The 24,516-nt window shown below is 33.6% G+C and overlaps 2 protein-coding genes across 2 annotated transcripts in view; one reads left to right on the top strand and one right to left on the bottom strand.

The window, feature by feature from the left end:
• Window positions 1–9,712, bottom strand: part of LOC109051276 (anion exchange protein 2-like) — a 35,996-nt gene extending 26,284 nt beyond the window's left edge. Inside the window, exons 1-2 of the mRNA XM_042752537.1 lie at window positions 9,576–9,712; window positions 1,461–1,519 (exon numbers count right to left, since the gene is read on the bottom strand). The gene's annotated coding sequence lies outside the window, so the exon portion shown is untranslated. The remainder of the gene's footprint in view (window positions 1–1,460; window positions 1,520–9,575) is intronic.
• Window positions 9,713–10,494: 782 nt separating this feature from the next.
• On the top strand, window positions 10,495–24,456 carry LOC109050332. The gene is made up of 17 exons (XM_042752489.1): window positions 10,495–10,656; window positions 11,815–11,922; window positions 12,145–12,277; window positions 12,479–12,639; window positions 13,924–14,082; window positions 14,165–14,624; window positions 15,402–15,503; window positions 17,406–17,496; window positions 17,752–17,969; window positions 18,052–18,294; window positions 19,289–19,387; window positions 19,461–19,654; window positions 20,318–20,492; window positions 20,606–20,762; window positions 21,475–21,628; window positions 22,608–22,719; window positions 22,800–24,456. Exons 1-17 carry the CDS (start codon window positions 10,642–10,644, stop codon window positions 22,991–22,993), a joined length of 2,775 nt encoding a protein of 924 aa, XP_042608423.1. The 5' UTR covers window positions 10,495–10,641; the 3' UTR covers window positions 22,994–24,456.
• Window positions 24,457–24,516: the final 60 nt, after the last annotated feature.

Below are 24,516 nucleotides of genomic sequence, written 5' to 3' on the forward strand. Positions count from 1 at the left end.
AATTGTGCACCTACTTAATCAAGGAAGGAAATGTTCAAAAAAACACTTGGGTGTTTTTTTTTTGTTTTTTTTTTAGGAACGATTTTTTTAAGATGCTTTGTTGAATTAAAAAAAAAAACTGCACAGCGTAATGGAATAATGCAGACGTGTTCTAAAAAGCTGAACAATTTTTTACATGATGCAGCAGATTGTGGCATGAAGCTTGAGTTTTTTGGCCAGAGATGTTCATCTGAGTGTATGCCTAACTAGTCAACCTCACTAACAACTATTCAGCTGTTGGATGACTAGTCAGTTAGTCGACCATTGTGAACCATCCCTATTATTTACTTAGAAAAACTTCTACAGAGGTAATTTAATACATATAGTGCGACTGCACCAAATATCAGTTAAGCATCTACAAAACCATACTTAGTTTTGGACAAGTATCAGTTTTCATTTCAACTTATTGTTTAAATACAGCACAGTGCTGGACATTGGAGAAGCTTATTGCTGTGAGATTAGTGATGTTTAATGACTTTATCAAACTCACAAGACACGCCACACAGCCTCTGAGCTCTACATACAAACCCACAGACCATGTTGATTTGATTTATTAGATCATTAACGCTCATTAAATTCAAAAGTTACTTAAGGGGAAAATAAAAGCACAGACTAAATGATGACTGGGTGATATCAGTAAACCAGTGGACTTTTCACTGTTGACTTGGCAATGTCTAGTGATCCATCATGATATGCTGACTATTTGAATTTCACTTCTAGATGCCAACAAGTTATAAATTAATAGTACATTATGTTATGTTGATACAAACACATCACTTAGAAAAAAAGTTAGATGAATGACAACAACAACAAAAAAAAACGCACTGAACAGTATGCTTATGCCAAATTTCATAAAAAAAAGTGATCTTAAAGTTACCAAACCACATCTTTATAATTTTTAGACACTCTTAGAAAACAATATGCAAAAATCTTTTATCTAAAACAAAATTCTATTTGATCAAGTGAGCTGATGATTGAATGCCCACCAATTGTTAAAAATGTTAAAATAGTCAAATAAAATGGAAAACGATCAAATAATTTGGTACGTTACATTTAAACCTTGCATCATTTCGAAAAAATTCATATTCACTGAAAAATTAAAAAGCATACATTCATTGAACATTATGTACGTATATGCAAAATTTCAGTCACATAAAAAAAGAGATCAAATTTGGAGTTAAACTAGTAGTTACTAACCACACCCTTGTCATTTTTAGATACTCTCACAAAATGTTATGCAAAAATGTTTTATCCAATACAAAATTCTGTAGGATCAACTGAATTGGTAAATGAATAGCCACCAGTTATTAAAATAGCAACTGTAGTTAAAATAATAGCATTTGATTTGCATGTTTAAATGCACGTTTCAAAAAAATGAACAGTTAAAAAAACATACATAATGCAAAATCCAATGAACTCACCTCAATGTGCTTACTGCAGAGAAGCTGCCGCTGACATCTTAGTGTAAAGCCAACAGCCACTGTGTATAGAACGTCAGCGAGAGAGAGAGAGAGAGAGAAAGAGACACAGTCAGAGAGCTTATAAAGCACTGTATATCTGCAGTGTTTCCCTCACACACTCAAACACCAGCACTGATGGGTAAATCGCTTCCTCCGCCGGATTAAGTTTCCTCCCCTAGACCTCTGACGGCCGGCCATGTGACCGCTGCTCAGCAGTGAGTCAGCTATGACACACACACACACACACCTCATACCCATCTGTATTTTAAATGACTTATAAATATATTTTAACAGTAAATGTGTCATGTGAGGAGATGTTAACCATGACAAGGACACTTGTAAGACATCATTCTGTCCTTGCATCACGTCATGATGGATGAAGTAAACAGCACTGACAGCATAACAACAACAACAAAAAATCTTAAAAACCAATTACAGGAGTTTCATTTATTTACCAATGGCTTAACAGGCTTTTTGATATTCTTGTGTAATATTTGCTAAAGATGTTAAACTGTTTGTTTACTACCATAAAACAGAGAGAGGATTTTTTAATGTCTAATAACTAATATGCAGAACAAATTTGTATTTATTTTTCGTTTCTGCTTTTTGACACAATTATGAATTATTACAAATGATTACATAATACTCATTCATCTTTACATCATTATACATGAAAATGATGATTAATAATATAACAATGTTATAAAATAATTACAGTATTACAATAAAGATTATTGTTACTAATATAATTAAAATGATAAAATTATGACTAGTAATGTGATAATCATTATTATGGTATTATCAATGTTGTTGTTGTTATTAAAATTTAAAATAATTATTAAAGTGAAAATACAACTGTTGTTATTTTTGCAAACTTGTTTTTGATTTTCTTAGATGTCTGAAAACCAATAAAACTGATTTCTATTTATTGTTTTATTTCTGCTTTTGACACAAAAACTAAATTATTAGAATTTAGATTTTTCACATTATCACTCATGACAGTAATGATAATGTGATCAAATAATTTCCATTATTATTATTATTATTATTATCATCATCATCATAATTGCTTTTTGATTTTAATAATGCAGTACACCCTAACAATACACCCAAAAATACCCCCCAAAAAGATTATATAAGAAAATAAGTAACTTTAGCGTAATATTGGTGGATTCATGCGCACATGTGCACAAAACATCTAAAACCTGAAACTCAAGCACTGTTTAAAGTTGCAAGTATTTGTTTGAACCAACAGCCAAGTGTGTGTAAAATGCACGTGTGTGTGTGTGTAGCAGCATGAGCATGTGTCAGTGGGAGTCACATGGTCTTGGATCAGCCCAAAGGACCAGCCGCAGAGAATTAAAACTTTAGTCTGCTTCAAAGCTTGGGGTTTTCCTCATTCCCAAAAAAACGCCAGGAACAGAGGAACTTGGACTGGTCAGTGACCTCTGAGTGTATGGTTTAAGACCAAGATGTCAATGTCTGTCGGCACAATGTTATAAGTGTGGTACAACAGGGTTTTATGCACAAGACTGCACAAAACCAGACTAAACGAGAATTCCTCAATGATTCCGGTGAATACCAGTCCTAAAGTGTCAAGACTGTATCATTATAAATGTTAGCTGAATGTCATTAACTTATGTTTGTCATACCATTAGCATGACAAACAGAGCGGTCTCCATTCACAACTTTAGTGCTGTAACTCCCACAGCATAGGGTTAGGTCACATGTCCAGGAATCTCAACTATCAGTTCACAGCCAGGGTGAGCGAAACGTTTTGAAATGTCTTCTGACTAATTTCTACTAGAATACCCTACTAATCCATCATGCTATAGTGACTTAATAATACACAACTTAAAAATAGAGACACTAAGAAATCACAATTCTGGCCCGATAAGGATTAGCCAATAATTATGTTCATGTTGTGGCCATTAACCAAAAAAAGGCCGATATTAGAACTTAGTATTAGCAGTACTCAGCAGTATTTTCTATAAATGGGTCTCGAAAATAAAACTAAAATCCAGCTATTTTCATTAATTAAAAAAAAAAAAAAAAAAAAAACTTGTTACTTGAAATAAAATAATTGTTACATTCTAATGTAAAAAAAAAATTATATATATATATATATATATATAAAAACATTGAGCACTTTTGTTTAGTTTAAGTATATTAAAATATATAAACTGAAATTAATAAATAAAAAGACTAAAGGCATATTTTAAAAAAAAAAGTAAAAAAGTAAATTGAAAACTATTAACAAAAACTAATAGTACATCACTAAAATAACACTAGTATAGATAATAGTACAGATACTAAAATAACACCAGCAACAAATGAATTTAGGCATCACAACATTATAATGTACAGTATAAAAATGGATATTCATTATATTTGCTAAAAAATTACATTTATATATACACGTGTATATATAGTGTTGGGGTGTAGCATTTTAAGTAATGCGAGTTAAGTAATCAGAGTACTTTAAGTAACTAGTAGAGTAACGCATTACTTTTTTAATTTAGAGTTAAATATCTGAGTTTCTTTTTCAAACAAGTAATGCAAGTTACTTTGTTTCCCATGTCTTGACTGACAGCTCTCGTGCTGCCATGTTGAGAAACACATACATATGTATATACTGTATATAGAGAGACATAGAAAGAACGAATCTGACAGCTATAGAGTTAAGCTTTGTTGTGCATCAAATAACATAACTGAGAATTATGTAGAGACATAAATGGCAGGGGAAGCCTAATCTCAGAGGGACCACCTGATGGACATTACATACAAAAATGACTGAAAAAACTGCAATCTGATTGGCTGGCTACTACATACTCAGGGCTCAGTATGCACTGGATTTTATTAGGCTGCAGGGAGTCTTGTTTACAAGTTCCCAGGCTGCTGCAATTAGCACCTCAAAGGAATTACTAGTAACATGATGTGCCAAAGTTTGTGAGGTTTGTGGTACGAAACCTGTAAAAGATACTGATGAATGGGACAACATAAAAACAAAGCATGTGATTTAATATTTAAATCACACGCATCAGATGCCCGAGATGAAGTAAACATGAAATCATTTTGCACACCTGAATTTCAATTAGATGCTGACCAGTCATTAGATGATTTCTTGAGCTTTTCAGTTTTGTCTCGAATTGCTTGTCTGCATCACACAAGTTACACAATTTCCTGACAAAACGAAGGTTTGACAAATCTATCTTACATTTGACAAATTTAAAGTTCTTGTAGTAAAAACAAACCCACAATTCAGCAACAAAATGAGTAAAAACCTGCTGAAAACAGCACATCCTTCATGGTTTTCCTGTCACATTAACTTTTCATTGTCAGCAAACTGCTCTGGTCATGATAAACAAGGAAGTCAGTTTAAGCAAACGCAGGAGAGTGTCAAAACATTGGAAAGTGAAGAAGAGCTATTGCATAAACGCGCACTGGCATGCATTAATGCAAGATAGCAGCGGCAAAACGTGTTTACATCAAAATACAGATGCCTCTCAATTGCACAGACAGCGGCGACAACATCCAAATCCACAGATAATGGAAGAATATTACTGTATTTCTCAGTGGCTATTAAAAACTGCAAACAAATCCAGTGAATTCACTCTCACAGTTGACTGTCCAATGCCACAGTCATGGTTCGCAGTTCTCCGTAACCAGATTTCACAGCAGCCTGGTACTTGGCTAGACTTGCCTTTGGCACAACAGTGTAAAGTTCTACACTGGGAATGTTTGAGTAACATCTCCATAGCCACAAACTGATAAACCACGAACACTGGGAACGTGGCTCAAAATATACCTGAACTGAGAAATAGAATTTATTGCTTCCAGAACCAAAGAGATTATGGAAAACGCATGAATTCATTTGGGTTTCGCTACTTGAGAAAGGCTAGAAACAGATCCACGCTCAATGTAGTAACAACAAACAACGGCTCGATGCAACTGTTTTGGCACAAACACTTTGTAAACAGACTTTACAGCGCAGTGAATCGTGACCCAGCTGTAATCAAAACAATGTCGTCGCAAGCTTCGCGAACACACCATCTGGGTGAACTTATGAGAGTTACGAACTTCTGTAAGTATTTACGCTTCCCAAGTTGTTTCCTGAGGGCTCAGTTTTCAATTGAGTGGAACATGAGATCTAAATTAAACAAAGCACTAGTGTAACGCCTCAAAATTAGCCTTATCATAAGTTTAAAAGACACCTGATACACCTTCAAATCGTTCCCAGGATACTCTGGAAAAATAATTTGCACTAGTGACTGATGTATCAGTTGAAATCTAGTGATTCTAAAGCTAATAATCGTGGTTACTTGGTCAATAGACAGAGCATTAGTTGAAATAAAATAAAACATTTAAAAAGCATTTTATTTCAGCCACCAGTTACCAAGGCAATATTTCTCATTTTCATTTAATAACTTGAATTAAAAAGAAGCATAAAAACTATATAGAAAGTTAAAAAAAAAAAAAAATACATGAAAATTTGAAAGGGGGGGGGGGGTTGGGGGGTTCTTAAACTTAAACCAGAAGTTAAAAAAAAAAATGTCTAAGTAAATATCAGTGATACTAAAATAACACTTTTTCAAATGTTTATAAAGAATTTTAAGAAAACATTATATAATACATTTAACAGTTTTCATTTCACAAGACAGAGAAAAAAGCGTTCAGAATAATTAATACATTTAACAAAAAAAAAAACGGGCACTGAAAGTATAAAGTGCAATAAAACTCGTTCTTATGAAGCCATGCATTGCTTTGTGTGATAGACTGCAATTCACTAAAAATTGTGATATCAATAGAAGTAGCAATGTCAGCTGGGTGAGCAAATTATTACAATTATTATTTTTTGACTATCTAATCTGTGAATTGGTTGATCCAGTTCACGGAATCGAACTAAACGATTTGTTTATGAATTGGAATCATGGATCTGGTTGAACAAAGCGGTTGCAGCAGTTAAAAAAAGCTTTCTGGAAAAAAAAAAATTCAGTGAAATATGACTAATATTTCCACCTGTTCAAAAATGTATAGGCTTCAAAAGACCTGAAATATTATTTTAATGATGCTTCCCTGTCATATTTGAAGCTTGAATGCTGAATGAATCAGCCTGGTTCACTGTAATTTGGAAATCAGACATCACATGTTCTCTTTTGTGTTCCATGGAAAAAAACAACAACATGAGGGTGAGTAAATGATGACTGGATTTACATTTCAGGCAAACTAAATCCAAAATGCAAGATGCAAGTGTTGCGCTACAAAATCGTGTTTACGAACGATTCTGATGTTGTGCAAGAGAGAAAGGACAGGTGAAACTCAAACTAAGCTTATTTAATTATCACTTCAAGACTAAACAGCCCTGGGACAGCTGTTCAAAGGTGTTTTTCCCTGCTCACCGGTCAGCGGTGGTTTGGGGTTTTGCGGTTTCGGGTTAAGGAAAAAGATAAGTTTGGTTTGTGTTATTCTTTCTGTTTAACTTGGAGCGGACAATCACGTCTTTGTAATATGACAGCAGCGAACAAACCCAACAAAGCAAGCCCTGACCAGAGGAACGCTGTCATTCATACCTTGAGTCACACCAAAACAAACAATCGGAATGAAAAATCGAACCGGCTCACGACAACGTGAATACAGTAACACATATCCTGGGAAATACAGTACTGTATAAACCACACAGGAGCCCCTGATCAAGTGTTGGGTCACGCTACCCAAGGCGGACCGATTCGCAAAATAGTCGTGTCAGATTTGTAACATCGTGGTCTACGTGAGAACAACAGCCTTAAAAATATTTTTCAGCTGATTAGCGTCACCAGCCGGGCAGACAATTATGAAAGCGCAATGCAGGACTTTTGAAAATAACCTTAAACCCGTAGGAAAATAGAGGGGGCTGCGTCATTTTTTTTTTTTTCAGGAGGGCAAAAGAAACTAGCTTACAGTTGATCTGCATTGGAATGCAAGCAGGAATAAAGCTTATTTTATTATATCATTGCTAGCTTTTTTAATATTAAAGTCTAAAGTTTGTAAAACCAATCAGCAGGAGGTAAATCAGATGAAAACTGTTTTATAAGAAAAATCAAACAGATTTAATAAATATTGCATCTTTTGCTAATAATTTCAACCTGTTTAAAGAAAAAAAAAATGTATTACATAAGCAGCTCAAAATTTACAAATGGCATTCTATCTTCACTGTATTACTAAAGGATGCTGAAACATCAGTCATGCTCTGGTAAGCACAGATAGAGAAAGAACTACAAAGATAAGTCTTTCTTCGCTGTGATATGCACCGATTTGCTGGCCTCTGGCATTATGCCTTAATCACACTACAAAAACAAAGGCAAAGTTGCCAATGTAAAGCTTGCAAGCACTGGTTGCACCAAGTCAGTGCTTTGTTCCTCTAAGAAATCTGACTCCTTGATGGCTTTACAACACTGATCTGACCTAAATCCAGCTGACCTCTGGAAACAAGCACACACAAACCACAACAGCTTAAAGATTCGAGGTTTATAAACAAATGATTGTGTCATTCGTCTGAAAACAAATTGACAAAAAAAATAAAAAATTAAGAAAGTTAAGAAAGTTATATAAATTATCATTTTTTGTGATAATTTAACTCGCCACATTAAAAAAAAAGTATGAAATTTCCTTTAATATGGTTTATTATTAATAATGTAATTTTTATCATTTGTTTTCATGTTTTAGATGTATATAAAATAGCTAGAGAGATAAGACAGATCCCACCTCTTGTCTGTGCGTGTTCAACGTTCACAAAACAGTCTGAATAAACAATATAAATGGCGTTAATTGGGAGACTAATTTAAAACTCATACACTTAATGACCACTTTATCATATAAAATTAAAATTGCTTGAAAACATGATCTGTGGGAGTTTTATAGAGATTTGAAGTAAATCTCTGTGTCTGTGACCACTATTTACTGAGCTTTGATGACTGATGATCTGAAAATAGTTAAAATTGAACTATTAAAAAGAACAGAACACAAGTTCACAAATAAAATCTATAGTTTAAATTGTTACTGTCTTGAGTTATTTTATATATGCTTAAAAACACTAATTTAATGGGATTCATACTTTGCTTTAATAAACAGAATATTGATTAGCCTACATTGTTAATGTAAGAAAATGTGACTGGGAAATGAAATTTGCATTTGATTTAAAAAAAATAAAAAAATAAAAATAAAATAAAATGAAAGGTGTTTGGACTTTGACTTTAGACTTCAGAAGAGCAGTGAGATTAGATTTATTTATTATATTACAATACAGTTTAAAAATAAATAATAATAAAAATAAATAATAATAATAATAATAAATATACACAAACTGTACATATTATAACTACTAAATTAGCTATTATATATGTATGTTTGCATAGAGAGAGAATATAAAATGAAAAAAGATATACATATAGAATAAAATTACAATTTTAAGATAGATAGTCAGTCAGACTACAGCTAAATATCGATGTAAGATTTCCAGACTATATATACTATTATAGACTATTATGATATATATATATTATATTATATTATATTATATTATATTATATATATATATATATATATATATATATATATATATATATATATATATATATATATATATATAACGGTGTCTGTATTCAACTACTATATATAAACGATGTCAATGGAAGACTTGCTGCTTTAGTTCCTTTTCTCCGCGCGGAGTATTTTCCCCGTGGATGTCACGTGGCAGTGGGTTTTAAGATTATGTCTGTGCACTCGAGTCTGACAGCGGTCCAGCGACCACGACTCACACAAACGAGCAGACGAGACGCGAGCAGACGGCTTCATCACTACAGAACGCCGTCTTCTCAGTCCATGTTCATTTAGGATTTCCCAGTTTAAAGTTATCTTTAGCGGGAGCTAACCGATCACCCACGCCGACGCGCTTGCGTGCCTGCAATCCAGTCAGAAAATCACTTTTTATGCACCAGGACACTTTATACGTGGCCGATATGAGCAGAATATCTGATGTTGCTATCATACTGCTCGTTTCTGAGTGTTTAAAACACTAAACATGTCTGAAATGTGTCCTACCTCAGCCGACCTCCCCTCCTCACTGATGATGATGAGCCACATCTGACGCGCGCGCGTGCGTGTCATACATATTTCGACTGGGAAACTCCTTCCCTTTTCAGGAAAAAAAAAGGTTCAACGGGCTTTTATTTACGCTGTATGCATGGGTGCACACGTCAAAAGAGATGCACGTATCAAATGCAAGAATCTAACCCAATTTCGAATAATTTCCGAAAGCTAACCTTTACTTTTATTTTTGCAACCTTATATTTTTTTACATTACTGAAACAATAAAAGCGCAATGACAAGATTTATTAGCAAGGTGCTTAAAAATGACTGCATTTGAAATAAATGCATGCCGGGTAAACAAACTAACAGGACAGTTACTTTTATGGTAACGTTACATAGCACATTTCACGAATTCGGTAGACGTCATTAACAAACAACTATTAACTATAAACAACTAACTTTATTTTTATTTTTTTTTACTACACAAACTGTAGTGTAAAATTGTAATGGTGGCAAACCCCATAAGAAATGAATAGAAAATAAAATTAAGTTTCACTTCCTAGGTTGATATTTCTAAATATTAAGCACCTCTTTCACTAACCATTTGTTGGAGAAGAGAAAAAAAATCGTATTTTATTATTATATTTTACTTATTTTAGTTTCATGCCTTTGTTCCAAACATGACCAAATATGACATCTGCCGGCCAATGGCACTTATTGCATCCCGAAAGTGAAACAAAGGCCACAGCAAAAGAAATAAGCTGATTTTGTAGACAGACGATAAATGTGTTTCAGTAAGTGACCGTCTGAAATTAACGCTTTAGTAAATGTTTATGAACTCCACTGGGTAGAGACGCGCCTGCTCCTTTAAACACATCCGGGCGAGCTGTGATTGATAGTCCTTAAGGGGCGTTTCCAGCTGTCAGTCATCCAATCAGCGTCGAGCAAACAGTCCGGACGGAACACAACCCGTGACGTATACGGTCAGCATTCTACTGTGCGGACAATCAATAAACAGCTTCTGCAAAGTAACAACAAACCCATATATCCAGCATTTTTGAGGATATTAAATACAGTTATGGACTCCACATCGGTAAGCGATTATGGTTAATCAGAATCGGCCATAATGTTTTTATAAAGCTTATTGCATTGCTATATTAGCTTGCCGACATGGATAAAACATGATCAACTGTGACAAATGCATTAAGATTCTTTAGTCCAACATACTGCACAACCTTTTATTATTGTCTCGTGAAACTTTTAGTCATACAGTCATTGTTATTGCAACTCTTTAAGATAACAAGGAAATGTTAAGTAGGCCTAAGTCAGAAGGAAAGCCCCTTGATACCTTCATTGCAAACAATATGAGTGATTTTACATGAATGTTCATTGCAGTCTCAAATATATATAGAATGATATCAGATGCAATCAAATAATACAAACGATTCACCTTTTAAATTTTTTGAGTGTTCTTCAGACAGTTAAAACTGAATTGACTTGGCCTACTTGCACTGGGCAACATGGTTAGATTAAAATACAAATAATAAGGAAATTAATCATAAGTAAATGTAAACTAATGCATGCTCTTATTGTGCAAAGGATAGCAACTTTTGTAACCTCAATAAAATGGAAATACTGCTTTTATGCAAATATTGCACTTAAATCAAATATGGCACTATTGCAATCCCACAAAGATTCATAAACAGAAAAATAAACCAAACTGTATCAAAGTAAAGTCCACTGTGATATCATGTGAAATCTGTGGTGGCAGCATTAGTACAGTGTGCATGCTATGAGGATGTGAAGTGTTTGTGTTCTGAGCATGTTGTTCTCTTTTATTTGCGCTGATTCCATGTGCATCTTTTACTTAGAGATGCATTATAAATAAAATACACACATTTATTTAATGCATTTTAAGTTTCTTTGGATAAAAGCATCTGCCAAATGCACAAATTTGAATGACTACATTAAAGCAGACTGCTGGGTTTGAAACATTCTACCCTTATGAAAAAGTACTGTAGTGATGCCATGATATTGTACTGTACATACATGCTTTAAGTGTGTACATTTGGATTGTACATAACACATACAGTACTATGCATATTGTTCAGTACACCTACTCTTTATTATTACTGTTTTTTACCTTTTATAATGGTAGTAAAGTCACAAATGGAAGTACAATCTTATGAAAAGTCACTTTTATAGTAAATATTAAGTTATATGTTGGAGCTCAGATTGTGGTGTTTTCTAGACCATCGGGGGGTTCATCAGCACCCTCTCTGAGATGGGCTTCAGTGAAGATCAGATACAGGCAGCGATGCAGGCCGGGTTCTTCTCTGTACCAGAAGCGGCTGAATGGTAAATGTGTTTATGGAGGAAAATATTAAAATAAGCTTTATAATTTATTCTTGACTTTTTCCCAAGAGAAAAAAAGTGTGACCAGATATGTAAAAGCGCTGGCTAGTCATAGACCTGTCTGGTTATATTCAGTGGCCTTAGGGAATATTGAATGTGTTATTAGACAGCATTGTGTTTGATTATTAAGCACCAGCCCTCTCGTTATTCTCACATTTGCTCTGAACTTTTGCAGGGTGGGAGTCCACGGCATAAACTGGTCAAGCAGCCTTCAGGTCCTTTAGAGACGGCGTTTTCTGCCTTCAACCCTCCCAAAGATGCTCTCTGCACTAACAATAAATCACAGTCTGAAGGAACAGGTACAAACAGCACAGTTTGTTCATTGTACAAGAGTGTTAACATTCTTCTGGGAAGGAAAATGTGATTTATTGTACAAATAAACTAGCGTGTGACTAACAGGTCATGTGTGTTTGTGTGCTTAGCATGCTGCAGTTCATTAGCAGGATGTTAATACTGGAATCTGAAGTGTTATGCGGTACAGAAGAATTTTCTGCTTTTAGGTCCTTCATTGGTCTTGGCACCTCCTTCTGTGAATGCTCCCACAGCAATAGAGCATCCACCCCTGGAAACACGGATCAAGCAGGATAAGAGTCATTTCCACGAGCAGCAGAGGCAGCGAGTGGCTCAAGAGGCGCGGGCAGAAAGGAGACAGAAGAAGCAGGTGAATCAGTGAAAGGGTTCATGTTCTTATTATAAAGCTCCATAAGCAAGGGTTGCTTCACTCAAAAATGAATCTACTCACGCCCGTGTCATTTCATGATTTCTTCTGTGGAACACAAAATCTGTTCTTTTAAATACAACAAAACTGATGACCAATAGCTGTTTAAAAAGGCTGGTTAAAATGTTATTAATTATTTTTAAATATTTTTTTCTTTTGTTTGTGCTATTAAAAGACAATATACTATATATAGAGAGAACAAAAAATACTTTAAAACATAATTAATGAATGTGATGGCGCTCTCTCTCTCTCTCTCTCTCTCTATATATATATATATATATATATATAATTTTTATTAGTTTATTTTTTGCAAAATTAAATATTCAAAAATGAAGTTAAAATAATGTATTGCTTATTATTTCTTAAAATGTAAGTTCATTTGTTTCATCACTGATTTTTATTTCAGTGTTGGTTCAATTTAGTTTTTATTTATTTTTGTTTTAGTTTTTATTTTTTTATTTATCTATTTGTGTTTATTAATTTCTGATTAGTGTAAGTTTTTTCATCTAATATTTATATTTTATTCCCAGCTTTACCTGAATTAACAAAAATATTTTAATAGTTTTATTTGTATAATGTAAATGTAAATAATGATATATAACTTACTGTTGCTTAATATTTATTTTTTATTTATTTTATGTTATTTATTTGTATAATGATAAATGTAAATAATTATATATTACTTATTTTATCTTAATATTTATTTTTTATTTATTTTGTTATTCATTTTTTTTTATCAGATTTAGTTCCATTTTAGTTTTTATTTATTTTTGTTTATTTAGAGTTTTTATTTTTATTTATTAATGTAGTATTTTCACTTTTAGTATTTCTTATATATTTGTCAGAAAAAAATATATATATATATATATATATATATATATTACAAAATATATATATATATATATATATATATATAATTGACAAATATGTCATACAGTTAATATAATGAATATTTGTATAATAACATATATTTTAAATAGCTAAAAAAGAAAAAATACATATTATTTATTAAACATTTTAATATTTTTAAATATAATTATAATAAATGTACATTTACTTTATGTTATGCTATAAAGAAGTCAACATGTGAAAACAACCTCAAACTATCAAAAGCATTTTATTCCGTCCTCTTTTTAGTGCAAACTTTTTCCTTCATCAGCTGTCAGTTTCAAAGTCTTCAAGATCATTTTTGGTTTTCAGTGTACTAACAGTTTGTCCTTTGATCAGGAGCGTGAGTTGGTATTGAAGAGGATCGCAGAGGACCGGCGCAGTCAGCAGGAGAAGGCACAAACTGAAGCCACGGCTGAGACGTCTCCATCCAGTGGACAGGGCCAGAGACTGGGAGGACGTGTGGAGACCAGCGTGGACAACCACTGCATCCTCATGGTGTGAGATCACATCTGTTTCTTCTCTGCTGTTGGCATTATTTCACATGAAGTCAAACCTGTTTGTTTTGTTTGTGTCATAGATTCGGCTTCCCTCCGGGGAATCAATGCGCGAGCGTTTTCCTGCAGACACTCCCTTAAGTCACGTCGTCCAGTACATTGCCGGCTGCCACCCTTCGCTACCTGCTTTCTCCCTCCTGCAGGGGTTTCCTCGAAAGCGATTTGGAGAAGCTGAGCTAACCTGCTCCCTCCGGTCTCTAGGACTGACTCCCAATGCTGCACTTTGCATACAGACCACGCCCCCCGAGACGCCTCAGGACCCGCCCAGTCCAGCATCCCGATTGGCCGTTGTAGGGCAGGTGGAGGCGGAGCCACAGGAAGAGCCAGTGGCGCCACCAAATGAGCAACCCCAGGTGGAGGCCGGGGCTTTAGAGGAACTGGAGATGCCTCCACCTCTGCCCCATCAGCTGTGGGAGGAAGCAGTGGGGTATGCTGGGATTCCTGGGGTCGGACCTCCGCTGTCAGGACCCTCTCATTACTGGGGTAAGATTTGCTTTGACTAATTTGTGAGCGCACCACACAGTTATTTTAGAATTATTTCTAGACTCATTTTCTAGTTATTAATGTTTTGTATAAATATAATATTTTGAGTGCTGCAGTCATGACTGCAAAAAACAATTTATGTTTACCATACTCATAAAATGAAAAATCCCATTGTTAAAACCCATAGGAAAATGGGTTTTGATGTCAAGACTGCAGCACTCTATTGACTTTTATTTTTATATTTTCAGTTTTAGTTTAGTGATTTGTTATGTGCTTTTGTAATTTGTATTAGTTTATTTTTGTAAATATTGATTATTTTAAAAAACAAAGTTAAAATAGTGATATATTACATATTGCTTACTATTTAAGTTTGTTATAATTTAGTTATTTCATTTTTATTTATTATGGTATTTATTGATTTCCGATTTGTTTAATTTTTTCATCTAATATTTATATTTTATTTTTAGCTCTTTTTTTATTTAACAAAAATGTTTTCAATAGTTTTAGTTTTAGATAATAATAATAAAGAATGTTATAATACTTATTGTTGCTTAATATTTAAGTTTGTTTATTAAGTTTAGTTATCATTTATTTTTATATCAGATTTATTTCCATTATTACATTATTTCATCTGATATTTATTTGACTTTATTTTTAGCTGTACCTGAATTAACAATAATGTTTTCAATAGTTTTTGTTAACAATAATACCCCTGCTCTACACAAATGTCACTTCGATGTGAGTGATATTGTGTTATTACACATTTGCTTCTGACAGGACGAGGCCATAAACTGGTGCGAGGCGATCCAGGAAATGAGGAACATTTGGAAAATGAGGAGCAACCAGAAGAAGAAGTTGTACCTCCATTTCATCTCAACGGTTTGTAACATTTTACTTTCACGCTACATTTTGACAAGGCGTTGTTATGTGGTTGCTAGGGTGTTCTAGGTGGTTGCTAGGCTGTTCTGGGTGCTTTCTAGATGATTGCCAAGTAAAAAGAGTCCAAAGTCTCTATGGTATTCTGGACTCTAGTTATGGCGCTCCTTTCACTATAAATCTATGAGATTTTTCCAAGCTTTTTTATTGTTTGCCAGGCAAAAATACAACTGATTGCTTAGAAAAATGACATGTTTTTGAGGTTCTATTCATGCTTTCAACACAAACATTGTGAGATGAATTGAGTGCTTAAGCGTAATACTTGAATTTTGGGCTTTGTTTTAGTATGAGCAATAATAATAGTGATGTTTGCATTAGTCAGCAGCATTAATAAAAGATAAAAGATGTTGATATCTGCTAGTCTGGAACGGACTAAAAAGCTGTGTACGCTGCTTGTGGACTCCACTGAATCCGAAAAAGCCATAATCTCATAAAAGAGGACCGGAATGGTAATGAATAGACAGTGTGCCAACATTTCTTCAAGGACTCTAATCACAAAGAATCCTTCAAAACATTTAAGAACAGGAGCTTTATTGCTTCTCGCGGAACGTCACTGTTCATGATTCTGAAAAAGCTTTGTTTCTGAAATAAATGGAACTACATACTAGACTAAAAAAAATAGATTAGTGGTTATTTTAATCATATAGACACAGTCTCATCCCAGCTTTGCTTGCCAGAATGTTCTCTGAATGTTTGTTTTTGGTTATTTAGAAATAAAACATTCCCGGAACTTTAAAGCTAAAATTAGGGAAGTGTTTTATGTTCTCTGAGATTTAACTGATCTTATAAAGTAGATTATTGATCTTAATCACAAAATTGCTGTCTTTGGACTGCTGTGCTCAGGTCGGTCTGATCATTGTTCAGTAACCCTGAGCGACCAAAGTGTGAGAAACTCAGTGAAAGTACATACTGGGTAAGAGGTTAATGACCTTGCTTGTCCTAGTTTAGATCCGGTTATAAGTAAAAACCCATTTACCTCTTTCAAATGATAAAACTAGCAAGCAAGTCGTGTGCTCGAACTGCATATGCTCTACAAACAGGCTCTTTTCACTGGAAGTTTAATGTGGGGGGACAGCTTTGGACAGCATTTTAAGATGATGTGAGGCCGATCATATGTCAGTTTGCACATCAGAGACACGCAGGAATAAAATGCAGCTGTATTGGTTGAGCAGGCAGGCCTGTGAACATGCTAATATATGGTAATTAGCCTAGCATGCAGTTAGTTCCAGTGCAGCTGTTTTGATATTGAGGCTGTGTAATTGAATGCTTGGTTAATTTGGTGGTGGCGAGGTGCAATTTAAGTTTAATTTGTTTGCTTGATGTGCTTATGGGTCGTACAAGTAAATCGTTGTAAATTGTTTTTTAAAATGTCTTTTTTTTTTTTTTTAGATGCATACCTTCAGTCATGAAAAACCTGGAAATATCAGGGATTTTTTTTTTCCCTCAGTCTTAAAAAGTGATATACACATCATGATATATTTTAAAATGTAATTTATTCCTATGATTTTGGAATGGATAAATTTAATGTGTTCTGAGTCTGACTTAATAAAAGTATTAATTTCTTAAATTAAATGGAGCATACAAAATAGAGCATAACTATATATGTACTTTATATCTAATCCAATACATTAATATCTAAAATAGAAACTCTGCTAGAAACTTCTCTGTTTGGGTCCAGTCTCTATAAAAATGATTTTCAAAAACCTTGTCCAGTAATCTTGAATGACTGGAAAAGTCATAGAAATTTATTTCAAGGTGTAAATGTATTAAAAAAAAATCTAATAAATGTATAAAAATCAGAATCCTCTATACAATTTATATATGTTGTCTCTCTCTCTCTGACAGGACTGCCACAGTTGCCCTTCTTCCTGGAGAACAGGGCAAGAGCGGGACTGGAGCCGAGACATCACTGGCCGGAGCAGGGCAACAGACTCAGGTAGGATGATTTCTAAAGGGCCTGAAGGGTGAGAAATGTATGGGGTGATTAGTAAGAGCTTTATAGAAGGATCACAGTTCAGTAAGAAAGAAAAACCTTTTGCAATTCAGCAAGACATCATAACAGTGATCGATTTCTTGTTTCCTAAACAAAATAAACAAAAAAAAAAACGTTTGATGATAGTAAATGATGACAGAATTGACATTTTTGAGTGGACTGTCCCTTTAAGTGACTATGATTGGTTGTGTGTTGAAGGGAGGCGGAGCCTGATGAGCCAGCAGACCCTGAGGAAATCCGTGTATTGCGTGGAGCTGCGGGTCAAGCTGCTGTCGAGCGTTTACAGCGAGCCGCCCATCACGACGAGCAGCAGTCGCCACACGGGCATCCCTCGCCCCCCAAAAAAGCCTTCAAGACCCCCCGCGTGCCGTCTCTCTGCTCGATGGCCACCAGGGCCACCGTTTCCCTCATGACAGGTCAGAAACAGACCACCAAGTGTTATTTACCAGTCACATGAGTGCTTAGGAAAAGCCATTAAACGTAGTCTTGCTCTCTCAGCTCCCAGCATGCAGTACAGCAGCAGCCTGGCGTGTTTGACCCCGGAGCTGGCTGAACTCTTGTTGGCTCATATGGCACGTGAACGTCTCCTCCGCCCGCGTACCCTGGAGCTGTTCTTCGGCTGCCCGCTGCAGAAGTTTGTCCTAAACTGCTACCCATACACCACCAACGAGCTGCTGCGGCAACTGAGGGCGTTTTCCTGTCTCAAACATCTCAGCTTCGTCAACTCTCCTCTCATCACAGGTGTGCAATATTAAGATGTTATTACAGTATATAAATAAACAGATCAGTAAATCATTTTTAGGACTATTAAGACTTTTACATTTTATAATTTTTTTGTAATTGTTGGAATTAAATTTTAGATTACATTACATTTTAGCCCAAAATTCTCATTATCGAAAATCAGTATATAATTTTTTAGGACTGTAAATATAGAAAAATATGTTCAAATAAAAAATAAAGTCATCACTATATAATAATATTTTCAAATAATAAATATAATTTTTATATTTTTTGTTATTTTTAATTATTATATTTATTATTTTTATAATTAGTATTTATTTAATTAATTTTTATTAATAATACTAAAACAGTTCTTCAAATAATATTAAATCTTAATACACAATAAACATGTAAAAAAAAAGAAATATATATATTAAATATATATATATAATATATATATATATATATTATATATATTATATATATATATATATATATATATATATATATATATATATATAATAAAGTGAAGTCACAGCTATAAAAATAAATAAATAAATAATTATTAATTTTAGTATTTATGTGATATATGATAAATGATATTTTATTTTTTTTTTTTTTTTTTTTATTATTTTTTATTTTTTATTATTATTTATTATATAATTTTTTATTTTTTAAGTGATATATAATATTTTAAAAAAAATTTTTTCTTAAAATGTAAAAAAAAATTATTACATTGACATTTGATGTAAATAAATATACATATAATTTATGGATTTTTTTGCATTATGGTAATGGCGTAAATGTGCTTAATTGTCATGAAAATAGATTTCTGAAAATAGACACATTTGATCAAATATGTATTTATTCTTTTGATTTTGGGATGAAATATGACTAGCTATCTGTGAGAAAAATTACATTTCTATAGGGTGTATATATACAATTGATTACTGGTTTGATTTGATTGTAAGATGATTTATAAAGCTGTTCATCATTTCCTGTTTCCTTTTTGCAGACGCTGGTCTTTCAGTTTTGTCCAACCTCTCAAAACTGCAGCATCTCAACCTGTCGTCTTGTAGCAAACTAACAGACAGCTGTTTGCAGCATATCACAGGTGAGACGGCTGGAGCATCCATAAACCATTATCATCATGTACAAATGCATCATCTGTTTGTGTCTGATCTCAGGACTGCGCAGTCTGACGTTCCTGGCTCTGGACCAGACCAAAGTAAGCGATGCAGGTCTGCTGATGTATCTGCAGTCGGGTTCTTCTGCGCTGTGTCAGCTCAGCCTCAATCAGACGGCCATCACAGAGAACACACTGAGAGTGCTGCCCGCATGTGTACCACAGCTACGAATGCTCAGTATTAAACACACCAAGGTATATACAGAAAAAAAATTAAAGTATACTTAAAATCTATGAACATACTTATTGGCATATCACTTAAGACTTACTGATATAAAATTTTAATTAAGATTTATTTGGAGTATTTCTATTTTGCACAATGCACATTTCTTAATATTATGCCAAAAATGTGTTTTAATATCACTATTAATAAGGACTGCATGATCTCTGTATAATATCAGTATTTAAATGCAAGATATTTATACCAGTATAAGTATACCAGTTTATTATACCAAGAGTAAAATTGCAGGGTATTTTTATTAAGCACATAAATATCTAAATGCATTTGTAGTATACTTGGTGCAAAATAAATGTAATTCAAATTAATTTAAGTATATATTTTTTTTCACTCGGATACATAGATTTTTTTAAAATCAATTTATAGTGTTTTATATTTATAACATTTTGTTTATTTTTAGAATGCAAATCCTTTATTTAAAATATATATATATATATATATATATATATATATATATATATATATATATATATATATATATAATAAATATTATTATTATTATTATTATTTATTATTATTATTATTATTATTATATATTATTTTTTTTTTATTAATTTGTAATGGAATTCACCATACGTTTAGCCTATATTTATTTAACATTTGTCTCCTTTTGCCTCGAGGTGAGTGATGTGTCTGCTCTCGCAGAGCTCAGAAACCTGCAGACGCTTCACCTGGACGGCACAGGTGTGCGAGAAAATACTCTCCAGTGCCTAGCAACCCACCCCAGCCTATCAGCGCTCAGCCTGGCCGGCATACCGGTCGCCGATGGAAACCACACGCTGGAGATCATTTCAGGTGCAGCCAAATAGAACTATTTATGAAGTATTTTATGCATGCATAAATGTGTTTTGCAAGTTATTCAATCCTGTTTAGGGTTTTAGTGAAGTAAGAGCATTTTCTCCACGCAGGCCTAAGGCTTACCCAGCTCACCCTGCCCGGCAGACACTCTGTGACGGACAGTGGACTTACGTTTCTCTCCAGACAGACTTTGCTCGTAGAGCTCGACCTGACGGACTACACTCAGCTCACTGACCACGGCATTACACAGCTTGCAAGCATGACCAGGTAGAGCTTAGGTCCAAAGTGTCCATGCAGTAAATCACATGAGAAAAGGAGCTGCTGTTCTGGTTTAATGTGGTGTAATCTTGTAATGCTGGAATAGGCTTACTTTGAGTTATTTACGAAATCACTGGCTAGATCCCAAATTGTTGTTGTCCATTTTTCAGGTTTCCCACAGTCAAGAAAAACCTGGAACTGTTAGAGAATGAATAACTACATTGAAATGAATCAAACGTAGTTACGCTCAGCTCTTTCTTTATAGAATGACTTTTAACATTTCTTGTCCGGTCATTAGTAACAGCTGGAAAAGGCATGGAAATAATGGAAATTCTTTGGTCAGAAATTGTGGGAAGCCTGATTTATATGTAACGATCTATTCACATGTGTGCCACAAACAAGACTTATTCACACTGTTCTTTTTTTGTCAACAAATATAGTGTTTTTTGTTTTTGATTAACTTTGTTTTATTTGTTTGGAGAGAGAACCTACAGACCGATAAGTTTAAGTACATTTTCCAGCATTCTGAGCAAAAAAGTGATTATATTGCAATATATCATTTAAAGCAATTAAAATTTGCATTGTCCTGCAGTTTTTCGTTTCTGCTATTGGTATGAGTAGATCTTTCGTTTTTGATTCATTTCTTTGTTTCATTAGAACAGTATTCAGAATTTTTTTGCTTTTACCAAAGATGGTAATGATGACCATTTGCACCTGATAGGTTGAAGAAGCTGTCTCTTAGCAACACTCAGGTGAGTGACAGCGGGCTCCAGGGACTGATCAGTCTAAAAGAGCTCCAGGAACTGTGTCTCGACCGTACAGCTGTCACCAGCAGGGGTGTGGCAGCCTTGATCACACACTTACCACATCTGCAGGTACAGTAGACAATAAATATATATATTATAAGTGCTGTCAAACAAATAATCGATGCAATTAATCACATCCAAAATAAAAGTTTTTGTTTACATAATATATTTGTGTGTACTGTGTATATTTATTATGTATATATAAATACACACACATGCATGTATATATTTAAGAAAAATATGTTAAGTTTATATATTAAATATATTTATATATGATATAAATTATATAAATATGTTCATGTTAATATTTAAAAAAAATATATGCTGTATGTGTGTGTATTTATATATACATAATAAATATACACATACATATATATTATGTAAACAAAAATGTTTATTTTGGATGCAATTAATCGCGATTAATTGTTTGACAGTACTAAAATACTAATACAAAGGATAAATATAAAAATAATTATTATATATATTTTTTTTGTGTAGTTAAAAATTAAATCTTAAAAATTTAGTTAAAATATCTTTTTTTTTTACTAAATACATTTTTTAAAAATGAAAACTGTACAAATTTTATTCATGCATTAAATTTGGAAAAGTTGTGAGAGTAAAGACATTAATGATGTAACAAAAGATTTTATTTCAAATAAATGCTTTTCCTTTGAACTCTATTTATCAAAAAATAAAAATAAAATCTAAAAAAAAAAACAGCATTGATAATAATCAGAAATGTTTCTTGAGCAGCAAATCAGCATATTAGAATGATTTCTGAAGGATCATGTGACACTGAAGACTGGAGTAATGATGCTGAAAATTCAGCTTCACCATTACAGGAATAAATTACATTTTATCATATTTAATATTTATTAACTTACTATGTAATATTCTATATAACTGAAAATAATAGTATATAAACCATATATATATATATATATATATATATATATATATATATATATATATATATATATATATATATATATATATATATACATGGCAATGAATATTTATGGACTCAACGTACATGTGTGTTTTGTAGGTGATGGGTTTGGCCAGTACACAGGTGGGTGATACGGTGATCAGACGAGGTCTAGTTCACTGTCCACAGCTGCTGAAACTCAACCTCAGCAGAACCAGAATCACAGATCAGGGTATGTTGTGCAGTCTTATTTCCTCCACAATCATGTTCTAGTAAAGAAACATCTCTAACAGACTGAATTCTACTCCTCAGGTCTGAAGTTCCTGTGTCGTATGCAGCTGAGTCAAGTGAACCTGGATGGCACAGGCGTAACTCTTGTTGGCATTGCTAACCTGATCTCTGCCTGCCATCATCTGACCAGCGTACGGGCCAGCCACACCCGCGCCATTCCTCCTGACCAACAGTCTGACGACGACGATGATGACGGCAACACCACACGCTCCTAGATGTTTCTGTGTATTCTTCAAACACGGCCATGATACCCTTCAGCTGTTTCTCAGAGGGCAGATTATTCAGAGCTTCCTTTTTCCATAAGTAGCACTACAATCTCACTTGGGTTCGACAATCAAGTTGAAATACGTTTTTGAATGTGGTTAAACAGCGCAAGGAACAAAGTGTTCAAACTTAACCTGCGTTTGGTCTGGAACATGAATATGCACACTTCAAATTGATATTTTCTCTGGGCATTTCGCATTTTTTTTTGTGTTAATTAATTAAATATCATTTAAAAATACTGTCGACTTATAATACAGCATACAGCAAAAACAAAAGGTGTCATAATTTAGTAATAATGATGCTCAAATATTGATAATCAACAGTATGCGTGACAGATGTAGAAGTGTTTGAATCTGTTACATCGAGTATTGAGGATTTGTGCACGAAGATGATATTTTTATTTTAAAAATGAATGAGGAATAGGTGTTAATGAATGACAGGTGGATATATTTTGGATAAATGCATCTGAATGATTGATTGAAGTGGAAAGTCTTTTGGACTTGAAGGTGGCATTTCATTTAATTACATGCCAAAGTCAGTGTTGTTTTACTGGCGTGTTACTGAATCTAGCAGCTGTTTTACTCCTACATGTGTATTCATTTTGGATGCAAGTTTGTTATCATATCTTTTAATTCGAGGATTTATTAGTCTACTTGCACATGCATCTGTCCTTAACTTACACAGTTTTTCAGAAGATACAAAAAAGTCACAAATCGTGAAATCCCCAAAAAATGCTCCGCATCATCACATTGGCGTTCGACTGTTTCTGTATGCATTAGTGTTGTACCTTAAAGCGTTTGAATGCAATAACATTTAAAATATAAAAACATAAAGATCTCAATCATATCTGGAATAAAAGGTCTATGTATTAAAGAAAAAAAGTCTAAATTCTAAACATACTTTGAATGCACGGTGCTGTTCTGTCTTGATCTGACGCAAAGGTTTGTTGAAACTGTCAAATGCATTCTCGTTGCCAACAGTTGTCTGGTCTGAATGAAAATGAGATGCACATTCAGAACTCAGGAGCTAGTCAGTGGTGCATCATGAACACGGTAGCGTCTTTTTCACATTTATTTAAAATGCCATGAATTTTCAGTGTGTATGTTGCTACAACCCCAAAATAGGTATTTCACTGTTAACCCACTGAATGCTTTTTGATGTGTTAGAAAACAATAGTTCTGTGACATTAGTGCAAGTATACAGAAAATATACACAACGATTCATTAAGGAAGTCTACTAACAAAAACTGAGTGTGAATGTATGGCACAGCTCGTATTAAATGCTTGTTGTACAGTAAATTCATTCAGTCTGCTCCACACTTGTACAGTTTATTTTGCTGGTAACTAGGATGGTCTAAAACTATTTTATACTTTAAGTTTACAACGTTAATAAAAGCTACATTTTGCAATGGTTACTTTTGTCTTTCCATTGCTTTTTTTACCTTTGTAATTTGTATTTATATAAGAACTGTGTT

This window comes from Cyprinus carpio, chromosome B24 (genome assembly GCF_018340385.1).
Source record: "Cyprinus carpio isolate SPL01 chromosome B24, ASM1834038v1, whole genome shotgun sequence".
In the NCBI taxonomy this organism is placed as follows: Eukaryota; Metazoa; Chordata; class Actinopteri; order Cypriniformes; family Cyprinidae; genus Cyprinus; species Cyprinus carpio.

Coding starts and splice junctions, on each gene's coding strand:
- LOC109050332 (XM_042752489.1), top strand. Junction 11,923..12,144: donor TACCAGAAGCGGCTGAATGG/TAAATGTGTTTA, acceptor ATTTGCTCTGAA/CTTTTGCAGGGTGGGAGTCC. Junction 20,763..21,474: donor CAGCTTGCAAGCATGACCAG/GTAGAGCTTAGG, acceptor TGCACCTGATAG/GTTGAAGAAGCTGTCTCTTA.